At 41.4% G+C, this 20,634-nt stretch overlaps 1 protein-coding gene across 1 annotated transcript in view; it reads left to right on the top strand.

Moving 5' to 3' along the window:
• Positions 1-20,634, top strand: part of SPIDR (scaffold protein involved in DNA repair) — a 234,685-nt gene that overhangs the window by 32,040 nt on the left and 182,011 nt on the right. The window contains exons 2-3 of the mRNA XM_075583445.1: positions 17,114-17,327; positions 19,944-20,209. Coding sequence (XP_075439560.1) covers positions 17,114-17,327; positions 19,944-20,209 — 480 coding nt within the window. The remainder of the gene's footprint in view (positions 1-17,113; positions 17,328-19,943; positions 20,210-20,634) is intronic.

The raw sequence follows: 20,634 nt of genomic DNA, 5'->3' as shown, positions 1-20,634 counted from the left end.
TATGTATCAAAAAAATCTTTAAAATGTATACTCGCAATGTGTAGCACTTAAACAAGTGTGTGTGTATATATACTATATACAGTATATATATTTATATATATCTATATACATGTACACTGGCGACACACTTTATTCGAGCTCGGCTAGTCCCACGAATTCGGGTATACCCGGGTGTATTGAGGTTTGTGACTGTTTTCTGCCCGAGTGCATTGAGTTATTTTCCAAGCAGGGATTGAAGCATTTTATTCCTGCTGGCTTCAATTCTGCACAGTATATATATATATACTGCATTACAATTCATGAATTTATGCCATCTGGTAGACACGCGAAGCATTGCAGCCTATTAAATCCTAATCATTATCATTTAACAGATCAGCCGCCCATCAGCCAGGCATGAACCCAGGCTGGGAAGGCAAATGCAACGGGGCTTGTCAGAGGTGAGGAGCGGCGCATTCCAGGTATCTGCCAGGTACATACCGGGTATTTGCTCGAATAAAGTGTGTCGGTGCAGTATATATACACATACACACACCAAAAGACAGGGACGCCCAATGCTACATCCAATTTGACAAATTATATATGGTAATAAGTATAAAGTTAAATACTTCAATAATATTAATTTCTTGGTCATTTAGTCAAACCCTTTGGCCAAAGCGCTATAAGCCTGCACGCCAACGTCAAGGCATAACCAAATATGCAGGTCCTAACACTACACTGTGAACCTTCCCTTTTACCCCTGTATGAGGTAGAAAAACCATAGTATGTCCTGTCCATATATATATATATATATACACACACACACACACACACACACACACACACACACACACACACACACACACACACACACACACACACACAGATATCAGAGCAAGCAGGTTCCCACCTCAGGAGGAGATCTCGCCTCCGCCCATAGAGCAACAGACATCAATAGTCACTTCCGGTCTGTGCGTCTCCGAGCTGTGTTTCCTCCCTCTCATGTCTACCAGTGAATGGACTTGACGCTTTAACTTTTCAGCTATGTCAGGCGTCTTTAACATATTGCACCAAAGGGCTGTAAAAATATATATTTATTTAGCACAGCATTTGGTAATAGAGGTAGAATTTGGTATTAGAAGTGGGCGTTTCGCGCCTGCTTTGGCGCTTTGTCAAATAGTGAATAATATGACTTCTGTTGTTCTATAGTGGTCCCACACTGAAAGTACTGCCATGAAAACAAACACAAACATGGGCACAAGGGGAAACCAAAAAGGTGACACAGATCTGGAAATAGTTTCAGATTCGGTGGGGGACTATATACAGACTAGTAAAAAGAATATAGAACAACTAAATAGCATAATATTAACAAATATTTTATATAAAAATGCTTTATTAATAAGAATTAGATTGAAATTAACATAAAAAAAAGGTCACAGTTCTTTGTCTTCTAAGGCCGGGTACCTGGGTTCTTCTGGGTCCTACCAGGGGGAGGAAAGACATGCATGAAAGACAAGAAAAAAAGACACGTAAAGCCTTCGTTTCGAAAAATGCAAAAATATATTGTGAGCCATATACTCTACGGGACGCTTTGAACTCACTGGCACCACGGTGGTGAATATAAAGACTCTTCCCTATTTATCCCTCTCTGATGCTGCACTAATTTTACCTATGATGTAAGTGAGAATTGGAGCTTGTGTAACTCACAATATATTTTTGCATTTTTGTAAAGGAAGGCCGTGCTGGTCTTTTTTCTTGTCTTTCATATATTGCAAATTACTCAACCTCCATTCAATACTTGAGATACTAGCAACGGTAAGGTAATCCCCAATGTATTTTCTTATTTAACAAAGAATTGAGACCACTTCGGTGTTGGGATTGTATAAGGAAATATATCCCAGATAATGTCAGCAGTGTCTGGATGTACAATTTGTATTTACCTGTTAAAGGAGTTTGGTAAAATAAAGGGACCCGTATGTCTTTGTCTATACTGTATCAACATAGGACCACAGATTTAAGGACATTTCTATTGTTTATGTGCTATTCAAAGTATCAGAAATATGTATTTAAAACAAACAAGGACACACAAATCCGTAGAAGCATAGGGGACTGTTTCTCACAATGTCATCACCTCCATAAGATATACAAGAGTGGACGGAGATATCATGAGTCATAACACTGTAAAAAGAATAGATATACAGCAACTATCACAGAGGTTTTTAAGCACTGGTATTGGACTTTGTGCCTTCTTTTTCTTCATGTGCTTGCAATGACTGAAGCATGTTTTCAAGTGTATTGAAAGCGTCGATGCTATATTACACCATATGCAGATTTCTCACTTTTATGCTATACATCTGAGCTCAAACCTGCAAGCCCCATTCTTTGAGAGAAAATTGGCTGAGAAGAACTTCTAGGACAGTTCCATTGTAGTCCTTAGAGCAGCACTTTTTTTTTATTTCAATTTCGTATTTAGCATTATTTACTGGTCACGAATTAAATAATTGTTTGCCCATTTATTCACAAATATATTGTTTAAATACGATCACAATTTATTAATAAGATCACATTTCTTTCAGTTTAGTACTGATGGCTCTTATAGGTATTAGATTTATCTATCACTTGCATCATATACTGCAATTTAAGGGGATTTGAAGAACACTCTACTACTTGCTTGTTTCTAAATCAAGTATCGGGCAGATTACTCACTGCACCCTCTGGGTTTTCTTCTTCAATGGCACCAACCCATCCTTCTAGTTCTTCTGCTGTTTACACTACAGCCCTGCATAGGGAGACATCATTATTATATTACAGAAGTAACACAACCCAGAGGAATTTGTGAAGAATCTCCGCAGGTTCTTCCTCTTTGTAGATATATTTAAAAATTCTTAACAGGAACAGCCTCTTTCCAACATCTGGACCACAAACCTTTTTTGTTGCCCTTCTGGTGGACGTTTTGGTCATGTTTATAGAGGTACATTTCCCTACTTGGGGAATAAGTACCAAAGTTTCAGATGGGGACGTGCTCTTAGATTTGTGCTTCTTCCTAAAATCACACATTTATTAAGCGCACGTTTTATAATAATGGAGATACAAGCAGAACATTGCTTGTGAATAGCTGTACCTGTTCTTGGTAAACGGGTGTAACCCGTGGAGCTTCGGTATAAGGATGTTCCTCCTGTAAAGAATGGTCAGTGTAGGTCTTTGGCTGCCTGGTGCTTCCTTTCCTAGGATCACAGTAAATAGTCAGAATGAGGACTTGGGGACATCCCAGTACATCATGTAAAATATGTTGTTTTATTATTATTATTATTATTTAAATGCCAAAAGAGCAACATATGGAACAAATATGTTGCCAACCAGCTTCTATAATAGAGAATGTAAATTACTAGAGCCAACATGTCATGGAAAGAGTTTGACATGCATACATGTTTTCAGTAACGAACAAGGTGACTAGATGTAAAAAAAATCTGAGAACTTTTTTCCCCTTGAAGGCCAACGAGGAATAAAAGATTTGTGATATCAGTGGTCACAAACCTGTTTTGTTTCCGGTTCTGTAAGATTATAGCAGCCCTGTGAACCATCACCTTGTCCCCACCCCCTCCTTCCCTCCTCCCCTCCCCCTCCTCTCCTCCTTCCCTCCTCCTGCCTTTTCTTAGAGGTATAGTGTCTCTAGAATGATAATGGAAGTGAGTGATAACATACTGTTACCAATATCGGCCCAAAAGAAGAAACAGAAAAGCAAAAAAAAAAACTAATTGGAAACATTTCAGACATGCTGAATTCTTAACTATGTGAACACAAGCCTCAGTTTGCGTATGTTTAAAGTGAGCTGTGAGTGCTTGTGGTCAGACTTCAGCTTCGCTTTACATGCATCAGGCAGAGCAACAAACCACATTTGACATCAGTTACTTTCTGTTTGTAATTGATGTGTGTTTGGAGCACCACATGAGAAATGAATCAAGTTACAGCTTTGATACACTCTACTCTTTTTACTTTTTAATATAACCTATTTGTTTCCCCATTTCTAGCGTATTCACTTGGAAGACAAAAAATGGCTGGTAACAAACCAATCAGTGAGGGACATATTGGCGGAGCACATTTGCATTATGAATATTGACACGTTTCACCGACACTGTGACACGTGACATTAGTCCGTTAAAACGAAAAGTAGAATTTATCAAGTCACTTCTCTGTGGTCAGCTGTATGTGGGCAAGATGTTCAGGGAACTTAGAAGATGGATTTTGGAACACATTAATTTTATAAAATATTAATTGGATACACCGTTAGCATGGCATGTTAACTGTTTTCATAGAGGTAACTATATTGATCTATCTTGTATGGGTATTGAGCACATTAAGTATAATATTGGACAAGGTAATTTGGATACATTACTTAAAAAAAAAAAAGCTAAAGACTTTGTATCCTAATGACTTAAATGAAGGTTTTACCTTCACTCCGTTTATATGAATTTATTATACCCTCTCTAGGTAAAGAGAGGTAAACTGTGGGGTTAAAAATTATCCCTCTTTGAATCGCTTCTAGAGTCAAGCATGCTCAATTTAGTAAATAAAAACAAATCGCAAACGTTAAAAAGGATCTGCAATCAGAGAATTAAATCCTCTCTAGTTAGAGATAGAGTATAATGGTTGTATATCATCTGTTTTAATGTATAAAAGGTCACCGTGACCACAAACTAGATTTGTCCAGTTGCTTTAGCAACCTGCAAGTATTGAAACTCGCCCAAGAGCGGAGTCGCGTCACTTCAGTTAAGAGAGCTCCAGTCTTAGTGAAACGCGCTTTGGGGTCTGAATTTCAAGTGATGTCAGATGTTACGGGGGCAGGGATAGGGGGGGGTGTGATCAGGAGACTGTGTAGATGCCATCTGGGAGCTGCCGCTGTTCTGGGACACCCCACAGTTTGACTTAGCTGTATCAGCACATTCATTACTATAACCATGCTGTGATACATTTTAGCCTATTTGCTACTTTATTGCTTAGCAAAGATTCCATTGAAGGCATATTTAGCATTTCATTAGGTTGAACCACAGAGGCTATAATACCAGTCTGTCTCTTCCTAGATATACACCAGGCTCATTTGACAGTCATATACCACACATCTGTAAGTGTATCAGCTTATCTCTTTGCTTCTCATTTATAGATGAGGCTAATTAGCTACCTTGTTTTGTGCTTGGCATACTAGACATACTTGCTCTCCTATCACCCAACCTCCCTTTCTCCTTCTCTATTCCCTTCTTCCCTCCCCCCCCCCAATCTCCCCACACAAATTTTATCATAGTTTTATCTTTTTGCTGCACTTATTAATACTCATAATAAAATGTATGTTTTAAATATTGGTATATGTTTTGCATCAGTTGAGGGATTCACTTATATCAGATTGCTTCGCCATTAAATGAATTATACATACAGATGTGGCGCGATACAAGTTCCCCCATGTGTGGCACTTAGAGCTGGTGGACCGCGCAGAGGGAATTTCCCAGAAAGATTAACACAGTGGGTGTCCCTGCTTTGGGACTCCCGCTGCATTAATCATACCAGGCCGCAAACAGTCTAAGAGCTGCGCAGTGAGATCAGAGAGAAGCAGCCCTCTGTGTCTCCCTGCACAGGTCTTACAGCAGATCGCACTATTTTTATTTAGTCCATAGGATTGAAGCAGGTGGTTTCCGGAGCTGAACTGCATTAATTTCAGATCCAGGGACCCCTTGCGTCCCGAGGTACATGCCTCCATATGGGGTGCCGGTATCCTGCAAGTTTAAATCTCCCGCATCACGGCCCACGTGACCAGGACATTTAAACAGCTCCAGATACCGGCACCCCATACGGAGACCTGTACCTTGAGAAGCTCGGGGTCCCCTGACCTGAAATGAATGCGGTTCAGCTCCGGAGATCCCCTGCTTCAATCCTATGTACTAAAAAATAAACTTAAAGCAAAACTTCATTACCTTAGTGGCTAACCATTAAGGTAATGAGGGGTTAAACAGTCCTGCCATCGCCTTCTCCCCCTAGTGGCCCAACCACTCACCCACTCTAGACTAATGCCCAATATCTTTAATAGCCAAATGTGGCTAATGGTGGTTTTGGCATTTACCAAAATAAAATACACATACAGTAATTACCAAAACTATCAAATAAAATACGGTGCCCAGGGGCGGGGGCAACTACCCCCATCACCCACCCTCTCTACCCCCCCAACTCACAACACAATAGGGCAACAGCCCTATTGGCTAGATCTGGCTAATAGCGCTTTTGCCCATTTTTGAAGCATTAAAAAATACAGCTGATCCCCGCTATAACGCGGTGCGCGGGGTCCACCCGATGCCACCGCGTTATAACCAGGATCTCGGGAAAATAAACAATTTTTAAAAAAAAATATTTGTTTAATGGCGAACAGGGTTCTGCGTCCGCCAGCAAACAATAGCCATCAAATCCATTGATTGTCACTGTGGTTACCTATGCCCTCAACATAGCACAGATTGCCAATGTGGCTACCAATGGGCACCCTACCTCCCCTATCACCCACACCGTTACCCCCAACAACCCTCCCCTCACTACCACACATAGTGAAGGGCAATAGCCTATTAGCCAGATCTGACTAATTGCGCTTTTACCCATTGAAAAGTATAAAAAGTAAATAAAAGTAGTACCCCTGTCAGGATGAAGGCAGTTCACGTCCTCCTTTGTGGCACCAATATCCATTGGTGGGGTTGATGCCCGGCCATTAAAAAACTATCTACTGGCCAGAAACCCCTTAATCACCTTATCGTGTAATAACCGCTATGGTAATGGAGTGGCTAACCCATCCCGCTACCCCCTCCCCAACCCTTCCTTTGTGTTTACTTGGTAACTAGTTGAGGAAATGGAGACAAAATGGCCGCTGTGTCAGCCTCACTCCAGCAGCAAATAGAAATCTGGCTCTATTGCTTTTTATTGGTGATCAGAATTCATGTATGTATCTTATTTTGTTTTTCAATCCGGCACAAAACAAACTAATATCTAGGGCAGGGGTGCACAAACTGGGGGGGAGTGGGAGCGCGTGATTTTCAGGAGATGAGGGCGCAGGCGCTTACAGAGGCTCTGCGCTCTTCCCAAAGGCATATAAATGAATTGCCAGAGGAGCGGCGAAGGCCTCTGTAAGGTCCCTTAGGCTGTGCCTATAGTGCCGTCGTTGGCGACGGCGGGGGACGTCACCCGTCGCCAACGGCGAAAGTTATGTTTTGCCGGGCGGTGGGGTCGCGGGATACCGGCAATTTGATTTGTTCAAGAGCCATCATGTGACGCGGCGGCCCTTGAAAAATTAAATTTTGCCGGCTTCAGATTTTTGTGGCGTCGCTCTGTTGCTTGTCGCCGTCGCGTGCACTATAAGCGCACGCGGCGGCGGCAATGGCCGACGTCGCCGGCACTATAAGCACGGCCTTAGCTTGGCTCAGATGGCTTCTGGCGACGCGTTGCCATGGGAACATGATGTTGTACCTTCAAAACACCAGAGCCATGGTAAGGAGACGGGGCACGAGGAGGGAGGGAGAGCCGGCAGGGGAGAAAGATTGCGCACCCCTTATATAGGGAACGACACTCCCCAGAGGTCAGGGGACCTTTTTTAGCCCAGGGCCAGGGAGGAGAGGAGTTTGCTGCTTTAAAGGTGCAGACTGTGATGGGCACAAATGGATTCCTGGCCTCGGCTGCTTCCATTTAGGCATTTGTTGGTTCGCTGTACTCTGTTCACTTCCTTGGTAGATATTTTTTAGTAATCTAGTATATGATCTTCTATTTGCTCTTCCTTTGCAAACAGACTGGACCTTGTCTGGAAGATCATTTTTTTTTTGTTACAAAATACCATGAAAATGTTTGAGCTTGCACATGCAAATATGTAATTTCATCCTGGTCTGCTTTTAAATGCATGTTGTAAAATGAATGTCTAATGTGTATACTTTCTATATATTAATAATACTGTTGCAGACATTGAATATTTTTTTTTAAGCAAAATCTTACCTGGAATGTTTCAAATGAGGCTTTAAAGGGCAATATACTGGAAGCCTAAAATGTATTTACAGTGCATTACAGTTCCCCCGAACACCTTGAATGGGTTCTAATAGCGTTTCATGGTTCAATAGGATTCCAATGAGAAATAGTACAGTACAATTATAACACACCCAATTCAAATGTGTATCCCTTCAGTCGTGGGATCAGCTGACTGGAAATTGTTATATAAAGCTTCCTATGTCATTTTAAAGCAGCAAAACGTGAACAAATCCTATTTGTTATATTTAAATAAATCAGTTCTGTAGTATTAGATCAATGTTTTTCAACGGGTGTTCCTAGGAACCCTTGGGTTCCCTGGGTATTCCTCAAGGGTTCCCGGCAATTTTCAGGTAATTTGAAAATTGTTGCAAATACAGAAGAATTTCCAATGCATCTGATCTCAGACACGCTATTAGACAGGGTTGGGGTTCCTTACAATGCATCTGATCTCAGACATGCTATTAGACAGGGTTGGGGTTCCTTACAATGCATCTGATCTCAGACACGCTATTAGAGAGGGTTGAGGTTCCTTACAATGCATCTGATCTCAGACGTGCTATTAGAGAGGGTCGGGGTTCCTTACAATGCATCTGATCTCAGACGCGCTATTAGAGAGGGTTGAGGTTCCTTACAATGCATCTGATCTCAGACGCGCTATTAGAGAGGGTTGGAGTTCCTTCTAATGCGGGAGAGGCATGGGAAAGTACTTACGTGCTTACGAAGGAACAAGGTTGAAAAGGAAGGCCGCTTCCATGCAGGCTCATATAGAGCCTGGATGCGCACCAAAAAAAAAAGTGTCAACGCGAGCATGGGAAAGTAAACAGAACAACGTGCGCTGCTTGGGCTAATCGCTAGTGGGCAAAATCCGGTCGATGACGACCGGGTATTTCGAACACACACACACACATATATTTTGATATATATATATTTATATATAAATATATAAATATATATTATATATTTATTAATATATATATATATATATATTAAACAGTCAGTCTGCACTTCCATAAGCAGAGAGGTATGGGTAGGTGCAAGTCCCATAAAATAAATATAAGACAATGATACCGTGTTGATTCCATGGAATCAGACCACACTCGATGTTGAAGCAGGTAAAGTATATATTAATAAGGCACAAAATTCCAACATTTCGGTCCCCAAAAATGGGACCTTCCTCAGGGTGGTGCAGTGAGGGAAGAACAAAACATACAATTATATACCCCTGAAACCCATTGTGACAAATCAAACATTTAATCAATTAATCAATTAACCCCAAAGCAATTAAAGCAGGCAAAAAGCCTGCCAAACCTGTTTACCAAAGGATCTCCATGGTGTGCTGCAGTCGCCATATTGAATCAGAGTTCAGACCGCCATAATGATTATGTACACTGCACCTGCGTGTAGTCAGGTGCAGTATGGTTGCTCAGCAACCTGTCCTGGCGTCCCCCTGGAGGGTCTCGTTAAGTTCATGTGAAGGCCTCCATTGTGGAATGCGGCATGCGCAGTGGCCACTATCTGATTGGTCTCCAGATAGAGAGCGTCTCTGGTTGCTAAGCAACTCGTGTGCAGTCCGTTCTCGGATACAACAAAGCATAGCAGGCTGAAGTGTATGTACAGGCAACTGGTACTAAGTGCGGGGCAAGAGAAAATTAATAAAGTGACAAATCCCAGTGAGACCACTTGTGAGGAGACATAGAAACATATAAACATACATCTAGATGATGTTGCTGGCAGAAACAGGTAACTATGCACAGTTAAAATTACTGATGGGAAAAAAAGATTGAGTGAAGGCCGAACAAAAGCATAAACACATCTATATGATCCAAGAAATTGAACTAGAGCAAGGCTACCATGTCAGTAATGACACCCATTGCCATGGATGCGTGACATCAGATGACGCCTCGCATGATGTGACGTCACATGACCCGCAGCGTTATTTGACGCCACATTAGAGGTATGGGGACCCAGGAGGAGAGTAGGCAGGGGGAGGGACTCGGCGCAGGAAGTTTGCGCACCCCTGTGTTAGGACACTCCTGTTTTGTTTTCGTGCCGTACCAAAGAATATATAACAGAGCAGTGTTTGTTACTGGTGATCCTTTACAGTAGCTGTAATAAAACTGTTGTTACAAATGGACGTTATCTTAACAGGTGGTGATAATGGTAAATTGAAATGTCTAAGGTCATACAATGTGTTATTCAGAGAACTAGGGCTATTGGAGTTCTTGAAAGGTAAATGCCACGTTTTTCAGGTTTGTTTGCATAAATCCTTCTAAGGGCAGGTCCATACTGCCGCAGACGTGCAGGGCACCCATAGACCGCGCAGGCGGCAGCAGGAGGGGGCGAATGCTGCACCAGAAATCATTTGAAACTGATTTCTCGGCGCGACAGCCAGGTTAATAAGGGCGAACCAGCTCCGTGACGCCCCTAGCACGGCGCGTCTACCATGGACAGAAAATGCACCCGCTTCACGTGTGGGACATCACAGCCTTCGCACACCTTTCCCGCAGGTGAAGGTTGTATGGCCTTAGCCTAAGATCTATTTGTTTTGAGTAACATCTATCTTTTAACCCAGGGGGGCGCAAACTTTTTTCCCCGCGCCCCCCTGTCGGCAGTCCCCTCACTCCCGCGGCCCCCCTAACCCCCACTTACCTGTGCTCCGGCATCATGATGTCACGTTGCCATAGCAACGTGACATCACATGACCTCGCGCGTTGCCATGGCGACGCAGGAAGGAAGCCGCCGGAGCCTAGGTAAGTAAGATTTACAGAGGCCCTGCAGCTCCCCCGGCACTTAATTTAAGTGCCTTCGGGAAGCGCGCGGGGCCTCTGTAAACCCCGCGCCCCCCAACCCTCCACCCCCCCCCCCCCCGCCGGCTGTCTCGCGCCCCCCAGTTTGCGCACCACTGTTTTAACCCATTTATTGTCCGTACTACTCGAACAGTGAAGCGGTTATGTATAAAGCCACATACGGTACTTACTAATTAAGGCACTTTCATGGTAAACATATGTCTAATTAAGTTTTGGCAACTTGGCTATATTTGCTGTCTGTCTCTACTTTTCTTTGGCAGAAAGTCTAGTAAATTGCATGCGTTAATAATTAGCTAATTGAATCTTGCACACTGATATTTTTCTTTTTAAGTGTGCAGAGCTTTAGTGTATTACTATGTTTCACCAAGATCCTTTCCCTTTCAAGAACTAAAGGCTTACAACAAGTCACCTCCCTATAATAACTTTGCCCTACATTTATGTTGCTTTGTTTTCCCAGGAGGAAGACTAACTTTGCTTTTAGGTCCAGGAAGGGCAAGATCCTTCAAAGAGCAAAAGTCTTGAAGACAGAAATAAATAAAATGCCCTTTGGCACTGCTAATGGATTTTGAAGTCTGAGTTCCCTTGACATTAATCCTCCACAAATAACTAGAACTTTATTTTATCTGTACATTTTTGGTTTTGAAAGTTTCTCTAATGTTGGAATAGAATAGGATTTTGGGAGAGGTTGACGCTACCAAGAATGAAACAAGGGTTATACATTATAGAAAACAACATTTAGCATTTTAGAAGGCGCCTTTCAGGCATTTGATCTTTTATAGATATATATTGTTCCAGAGAGAAAAAATGAGGGAACGAAAAGATCATGTTATACGTAAATTGTGGGCAACAGCAATGTGTGAAGGGAAGAGGCAGACAGTCTTTTGCTTCAATGTTGGATGATTTTGGTTGTAAATCAGAAAACTTTAAGATAATCTGGGAATTGACTTCATCCCTTATATGCCTTAAATGACTTTGTGCCAATTTTTTTAATAAATCAGGTGTGTAATATTAGATAATACTGCAGTTTTTTTCTTTGTTTCACTCTCTATGCCCTTTTGATGATATTTATTGTATTAAGCATCCTTGGGTTGCTATAGCTATTTAGGAAGCCTCAGCCCTTTCTCTTTTAGAGTAGGCAACCATATTGGGTGCCCATGGAAACAGGATTTTCGCTGACTGATAACGGGAGAACAGATCGATCGGCAGCTTAGATAATTGCTTTGCTGTATATGTAAGGAACTGCTGCATTTATTAAAACAAAAACAAACGGGCAAGCGGCAATACCCCTGAAAAAGAGCTAAAAAATTTACATTTTAATTAGCAAAGTACTGTACAGAAGCTGTAAAATAATAAAGAAATAATGTCTTGTTGAGAAACTACATTTAAACATGCAACATTAAAGATTCACAGGCTGACAGAACTAGAGCTTGATCCTCCTAGGGCTGCATATTTTTGGGGTAATTTAATTTACTAAATCTTAAAAAATAATTGATTGTATTCATATATTTTCTGTCCCTATTGTTTTGATTTTATGGTAGAACTAGCAATGAGGGGAGGGAGGGGGATAGGCTTTAACAATGATTTGAGAAAAGCAACTAAACTCAGAGCCCCAAATAAAATTTGCTTTTGCCTTGATGCCAAATGTAAGAATCTAGTTGACAATAGCTTGTTTTTTTACACATCTGTATATTTAGTTGAAGGAGTTTACTCCAAGTCAAATTTGGATAAGAATGTTGCCGCCTGCTGTACAAAATGGAACATAATGAGTCACCTATTTCATTACATTTGTTTGTTGGGTAATTCCTGTTACATCCATTTTTCCAAAAGTCAAGTCGATTTTGCCTATGCAAAAGAGAGGGGAAATTACTTTGAAACATTTACACTTAGAAGAGCATGTTTGAAATGTCTCTCTTCGTAAAAAGTCTATTGTGTCCATTTAATCACAGCACTATAATGAGGATTGTGCTAGTTTCTGCAAAGTTTTTTTTTTTGGCACCATTTTCTGGACAACAAGCTTTGTAGCCCTGTGTACTTAGCCAACATGCTGTCTGAGACAACCGTATACCATATTGTTCTTATATATTTTTTAATATTATATTTTGTTTATAGTTTAATGTATATGTTCGGAATTACAGAGTTAAATCAACATTGAGTTATTGTATGCATCAATATGGCGCAGCATACACTCCAAGCGCAAATCATTGCGTGTTAAAATCAATCTGGTTTAAGCGTTCTCTCGGCATCAGGTAGCTATAGGCCGCTGATTAATTTTCTGTCTCCTCCACTAATATGTTTCAACCAATGTTTTGAGCCATACACTATGACACTATAATGTATGGGCTACCATGCATAATGGACAAAGATAAGATGACACTGCAGATGTAGGAAAATACACTTGCATTAGGGCAATATCTCTTAAAGCAGCAGTCCAAGCTGTCGGTTAAAAGAAAAAAAATCCCTTTAATATGTGCATCAATACAATCCACACATTGATACGTAATTAGCTAAGTTGCAGATCAATCCTTTCACCTGTGATCGATCTGCAAAGATTCGGCTTGGCGGATCACTAAATGGCTGTCAGTGTAGCAGAAGAGGACCAAAGATGCAAAGTTCTGGGGAAGATCATGTGACCTGGCAGTCGCTAGATACAATTGATGCACTGCTAGAGAGGGCAGGGCTCAAAAAGGGGTGTGCCAGGGCCTGTTTCAGAAGAGGAAGGGGATGTGACTTTGTAAATGTTGCGATAGAAACAGAAAATGTTTGTTACATTAGAATACATTAAAAATGTCATTCAGAATTGTATTTTTTTTTATTTTAATTTTTTAGTTTTTTGTCATATTACAGAACTGATTTATTGGGGATGGGGGGGAAACACACATGTAGGATATTGCTTGGTCCTAGATATGTGAGTAATTTCTAATTGTTGAGAAAGTTTCTTAGCAGGTCAAGCACAGCAAAACAGGAACATTTTCTTTGCAAAAGACGTACCATACGGATATTTTTAATTAATTCTTGTTTACTACTACTCCTGGTTTCCGTACAGTCTGCAACTTTAAATTTGAAGTCTGTGTTGGGTTCTCTGACCGTAGCAGGAAACACAAGCTTGTTGTTTATTTTATTACTTATAAATTAATCCTTATGTTATTAACAGCTCTTTTTAAATTCTTTTTAAAAAGAAAACAACAAATGTTTAATTTTTTTTGATGGAAACGAAACTTGCATTTACCAAATTTAATATGACACTTCAGATATAGGATCCATAAATATCTGCATTTCCACATGTTTTTTTTTTCTTGACGTATTTCAGAGCATATATAAAGTCCTGTATTTTTTTAAATAAATTTGAAGTATTCTTAAACAGATTAATGAAAATCATAGAATATACTGATATTAAAGTACTGGTCCATGCTTCTCGCCATTTGGTTTTGCATTTTATCTTTTTATGTACTTCATGAGATCTCCTTTTGCCCTTTCCAACCCTGTTTTGTATGGTGTTTTAGGCAAAGTAGCTTTGATACTTCTTTTAGAAGGTTCTTTTGGTATACTGTAAAAGAGTTGTATTTCCACAAACGTATATCAAAATCCTTTTTTTTTTTTTTTTTATCCATATAACATATCTTTCTCTGGATGTGTTTCTGCTTCTTCTTTGAGCAAAGATACCCTTTTTTTTTATTGTTTTCAAACTTCAGGCACCAAAAACATAGATTGTAAGCTCCACGAGGCAGGGACCTGTGCTTGCAAAATGTCTCTGTAAAGCGCTACGTAAAACTAGCAGCGCCATACAAGAACATGCTATTATTATTATTATTATTATTATTAATAAACATAAGGAACCATAATGAACAAATCTTGGGCAAGTGAAACCGGAATGAGATTTGTTTTTTAAGCAGCAGTATTCCTGTCAAACAATGTGGCCTTATCTAAAAGGCATTGTTCCCTGAGGTGCAGCAAAACAACCTAACTATTCATTCTGCCTACTCATTAAACGTTTTCTTGTTTATAACATGCCATGATGGAAAGGTGGGGCTTCTCTGCTCGGTTTCCTTCTAGAGCTCCCCATGTAGAGTATAATAGATAGTACAGTTGTCTCTGTTGAGACAAGCTAGTGTAACATCTACTGGTATACATATCTGTGTTTCAGCTTCATTTAGGGAAATCAAAATGGCCACCAAATGGCACAGGTCTGTGGGCCAGTAGGAAGCATCATCGTGGGGAAGACATTGTCAGCTTCTGATTGGATGACCACAGTGCCCATCTTGAAATGTCTAAAGGAACACTGGAAATTAAACCAGCAAATATCTCGGAAACCAACGGTCCCCAGAGCTTATATATATATATATATATATATATAAATATATATATATAGTCGTGCAGCTCCATAGGACTCCCTGGTTCGGTAGCTGTAAAATGATCAGTTTAGAAAATAGGCTGGCTTGGGGCTTTTAATGCGTTTGTTACCCAATTAGAAGATGTTGCCTGAAGCTGATCACCTTCAGTCACACGCTATATTCATTGTCCATCGTGCTTCTACATTTTTAGGACTGAGAATGGAATTTTCCTTTAAAAAAAGGAATAACAGTTTAAATGTCATATGAATCAGAACTAACTGAGAAGACAGCAGGATCATTCTGCATTTCCTAGCATTCCTTTTGTTTTATGCTCTATTTAATAGCTTCAAGCTAGAAAACACGATAATGTCTTCCAACTGTTTGTATTGTTTGATTACGCTTTTTGTAAAAGGGGAGAATAAAACCAGCTGCTCGGTGCAAGCCGTCTTAATAAATCTTTAGGGAAAAATGTCACTGTAGCAATTACTTAAATGTCCGGGGCTCATTTAGCATCTTAGATCTGTAATAAGGTTCAAGCATTAACCTACTGTATGTAACACCTTCTAGACCTTCTTTTTAACATTTGTTTAATAAATCTTTTATTTATTTTTTTCATAGCTGTACAAAATTTGCCTCAGATGTTTTCAAAAAGCACCGCAACATACTGTATACAATACATGCTGTTTTTGTTGGAGGGGGAGAAAAGATTGTTGAGTCGAGTATGCATGTTTGTAGGAAATTTCATTTGTAGTAGCCATTTTGGCCACCATAATATTTTTTTTACCCCAGTATTTCTCTAAAAATGGGAAAACACTAGAGGCTTTTACATTGCAAGATCCATGCAGCATGCACATGGAAAACTGAAGGCCTTTGTGCAAAATTCACTTTCATTCATCAAGTGCCATTCCGGCATTAACTCCCATTCAAGTTGCTTGATGCATGTGCCCCGAAGTGTATTATTACTGCACCTATCATACGTTTTAACACCTGCAGTACTGTCAATGTAGCAATTTCCTTTTTATTATTGTTTAACTTTCTTTCGGAACCTAGTGTCTATTATTGTTCCAGAGTGTTATCTTGTCAATTTGACACGTAATTCTCACCACATAAAAAAGGAACTTTCTATTGGCCTTTCTAACCTCTCTGCTTTTTTAGGCTGGGGCAATGGTGCCTCCGCCCGTGCGGAGACGTGCGTCACCTGCTTGAAGCGGGTGCGTTTTTCCGGCCATGGTACGCGCGCCGTCCGTGGGCGTGTCTAGGGGCGTGCCAGTGACATCACTGAACTGGTTCGCCCTCATTGTGCGAACCGCTCGCTGGACCGGCCTGTCGCGCCAAGAAATCAGTTTGAACTGATTTCTTGCGCAACGCGCTTCCGCACGCCACATTGACGCGATCACTGTGGTACCATGGCCCCAGCCTTAGAGTCTGGGTGCAAGATGAGAATATTATGCAAACCTTCTACTGGCAACAACATATTGGAAGTTTATTTGATTGAATTATTTGTACATTTAAGGCGCCTTTCCTCCTAAGGGCATTTAACAACCAGGAAGTAACCAGTTTTTCTGGTATGTATCTCAGGAAGCAGGGGGTCCCTGGAGCTGAAATTAGCAGTGTTCTGCTCTGGAGACCCCCTGCTTCATACTGTACTACTGTACAGTAAAAATAAATAATCTTTTAAGCATTGTAAATGGAAAAAAACTTGCTATTGATGTTGCAGGCATTTTGTAGGAAAGAGTCTTTGTATATGGTCCTTTGTTTTCTCATGAAAATAATGTTTTGACGCCTAATTGTGCTCAATGAAACACTCACATTTGTTTAATATGGTAGCACCTATTTATTTTTAACAAAAATGTTCTAAAAAGATGAACTTATGTCCTATTTCTGCTTTTAGCACCATAGTGCAGAGTACTACAGTAATTGACATTATGTAAAACATCAAAATAAGATTGTTTTTTTCCCCCCTTTTAGGCAAACGCTTACTTTGCGAAATGAAAACTTATCTGTCATCTTGAACACACATTTTAGCCAAAAAGTTATTTTAAGCCAGAACGAGGAAGCAACTAAGAGAACATACTGTCCTGAGATAGCAACTGCAAGAAGAAAACCAGTGTCATTGGCTTGGATATTTAAGATTAGTGACGCAGGGTTAAAATGTCAGCCTGAATGTGTAGTGAAGCAGCAGGTGAGTTTTTCTGAGCTTGCACATGCAGTAATTGCAAAAGAATCACTTGTTGGGGAACACAGTTGTAATTAACCCCATGGTTCTCTAATCACTTAAATGGCAGGCTCCCAGCTTGTGGAATAAAGACACCGCTGGTCTACTGTTTCCTACAAAGTGGTGCACTGCATTCCAGCGGGTTCTCCATGTATTTTAAATTGCAGTTATTAACTAAAACAAAGGAAAACATTGTGTGTGTGTGTGTGTGTGTGTGTGTGTGTGTGTGTGTTTGTATAAAAAGAGTGAAAGAGGGATATATGATCATATGTGATAGATTCTTTGACACGAGCATAAGATAACCATTTACGTACATTGATATTGTACTTTAATATGGCTGCATAGCCCATTGTAATTATACCTCAGCAGCGTAGGCGAACTTAGTAATGAATGTGCAAGAGTTGTTGGGGGGGGAGAGGGGGGAATGGGCTATTCACACATCACAAGGATAAAAAAGGAATGCGACACAATAAAAGTTGTTAATACAAACGTTAATCCATCAATAAATTACAAGAGTAGCCTGCTGCTTACTTGCTTTTTGTGATATTGATTATGAGGACATTGTGGAACGACTCAATGCTTCGGGTTGTACTTGGTCCTTCCTGAAACTATTCATACAATCTTGTGGAACAAATAAATATAAGAAAAGCCTGCACGTCGCCCGGGAGCCAGAGGATTATCACTGTGGGGTGTCTGATCCGGAAGCATGGTCTCTGCCCCCCCCTCACACCCCCCCCCCCCCCCCCACGCAGTGATTTTCCTATGCAGTCATTATCAGGGGTGAGCAAACTTTTTACACCGAGCCCCCCTTTTCATCCGTGATATTAGTCGGGCCTCCCTGCCTGATATACTGTGATCCAAATCAAATTACTTTTTTTTTTTAATTAATCGGTATAACATTTTTAAAACCGTAAAACATGAGAGAGATTATAGGTTTGTTTTGAAATAAATCAGCATAGTAGTATAAGCTAATACTGACAGCAATTTTTTTTCTCCCTCCCTCATCCTTTCCCTTATCCTCTCTCTACCCCTCATCTCTCCCCCTCCTCATTTCTCCCCCTCCTCATCTCATCTCTCCCCCTCATCTCATCCTATTTCAACCCCTCCTCATCTCATCCCATGTCTTCCCCTCCTCATCTCTCCCACTCCTCATCTTTCATCCCCTTCTCATCTCTCATCCCATCATCCCCTCATCTCTCACCCCTTCTCCCCTCCTCATTTCTCATCCCCTCCTCATCTCTCATCCCCCCTCCCCTCCTCATCTCTGACCCCCCTCCTCATCTCTCACCCCTTCTCCCCTCCTTATCTCTCACCCCTTCTCCCCTCCTCATCTCTCACCCGCCTCCTCATCTCTCACCCCTTCTCCCCTCCTTATCTCTCACCCCTTCTCCCCTCTCATCTCTCATCCCCTCCTCATCTCTCACCCCTCCTCATCTCTCATCCAATCCTCCACTCCTCATCCCATCCTCCCCTCCTCATCTCTCATCCCTCATCCCATCCTCCTCTCCTCATCTATCATCCCCTCCTCATCTCTCCTCTCCTCTTCATCTCTCAACCCCTCCTCATCTCATCCCATCTCTCCTCCTCATCTCTCATCCCATTTCTCCCCTCCTCATCTCTCATCCCCCTCCTTGGCTTTCATCCCTCCTCGACTCTCTCCTCAGCTCTCACCCCCTCTTCCAGCTCTCCCTCTCCTCCTCCAGCTATCCCTCCTCTTTCAGCTCTCTCTCCCTCTCCTCACCCAACTCTCTCCTCCTCCAGCTCTCTCCCCTTCCTCCATGCCTACCTGTGGAATAGGGTGGTGACAGAGGCGGGTGGTGGGAGATGATGGCAGCGGAGAGTTAAGCAGAGGAGCAGTCGTCAGAGGAGTTGCACGGAGGCAGAGCAGGATGGCGGGGAAGGAGCGCGCTGTAGCAGCATAGACACCGGAAGTAAGAAAGACTTTTGGGTCGGACCGCTGGAGTGTGCTCCTACCCGGCCATCCTGCTCTGCCTCCTTGCAACTCCTAACTCCTCTGCCGGCTGCTTCACTCTGGCGGCCTGCTGCCATCATCTCTACCCCCCCCCCCCTCTCCCCGCCAACCCCCCCACCGGCCTCTATCACCACCCTACTTCACTGTGCGCCCAACCCCCCTTCAAAATCTTGCGCACCACTGTATTAAGTCCTGCTACATCTGTAAGTGCCGCTTCACTTTTAAAGTAAAAAAGTGGCCTAGTGTTTTGTACATTCGCACCACTATTAATCCATCCAACACATAATGCTGTGGAGACTGAGGGGAAGTCCCCACTCCTTTCCTCCACAGCAACTAGGAGACACTCAGAAAAACTCTTAAAAGGACCAGGCTTGGGACCAACTAAGAACCAAACTTCCTAGTGGTATTTAGTAGGTATATACACTTAACGGTGTTACTATATTGTCTGTAAAAATTATATACATCATTCGTTTATCCATTTTATTGTACATGCATGCTACATGCCACTGTTGTGTAGTCAATACTTTTTCAAAGTAGTAATGCCCTGACTATGACTGCAAAGACGGAAAAGCCTGCAAGTTGAACAGTTTTGCATTAAATTGTCTTATCAGGTTTCAAGCACCAATACTGCTATTCGAACGACATTGCTGGCTTGCAACAGCCAAGGAAAGCAATGTGCATCATGCTTCACAATGGACGACTCTCTGCTGGATGTGGTCGAAACACAAGGTGCTGCTGGGTGGAAAGGCGCATGCATAAGAGTGGTCATCCAACGTGTATACTGCCTTCCGTCCAGGGATAGCAGTGGAAGCCTTCTTCAAGGAAGCAGTAAAACCGTTCATACTCCTGTTATAAATTCAGAAAGATCGGACGTGAGGTGAGTTCTGAAATACAGTGGAAAAGGAACAAAATGTTTTTCTTTATTTTCTTTTTTTCCTCCTTTTTTTTTTTTTTTCGAAACCTTTTTTAAATGATTTGCAAGTGTTTTACAAATTGTTTACATGAGTTTTATGGTTTGACTTCTAAAAACAGACATAAGACAACATGGTGAAAACAAAAGGAACCCAAGTTTACGCTGACGTTTATATATTTGCTTGAAAGCCTACATATTACAAGAATGCCTCATGTAGTGAGTTAAAAACAACTTAACAAATGTAGAACAACTTTCTCTGGATCAGTGAGGAATGATTCATATTAATAACTGATATTATCGCCGTTCCCCTTTCAACCTTTACGATGCTGGAATAATGACAACACCGAGTGCCAGACTTCCTGGATCATGATAAAGTGATCGCTTCTGTA

The sequence above is a fragment of the Ascaphus truei genome, unplaced genomic scaffold, assembly GCF_040206685.1.
Source record: "Ascaphus truei isolate aAscTru1 unplaced genomic scaffold, aAscTru1.hap1 HAP1_SCAFFOLD_323, whole genome shotgun sequence".
In the NCBI taxonomy this organism is placed as follows: Eukaryota; Metazoa; Chordata; class Amphibia; order Anura; family Ascaphidae; genus Ascaphus; species Ascaphus truei.
Note: the sequence above shows the minus strand (reverse complement) of the source record. Positions and strands in the feature narration are given on the sequence as shown.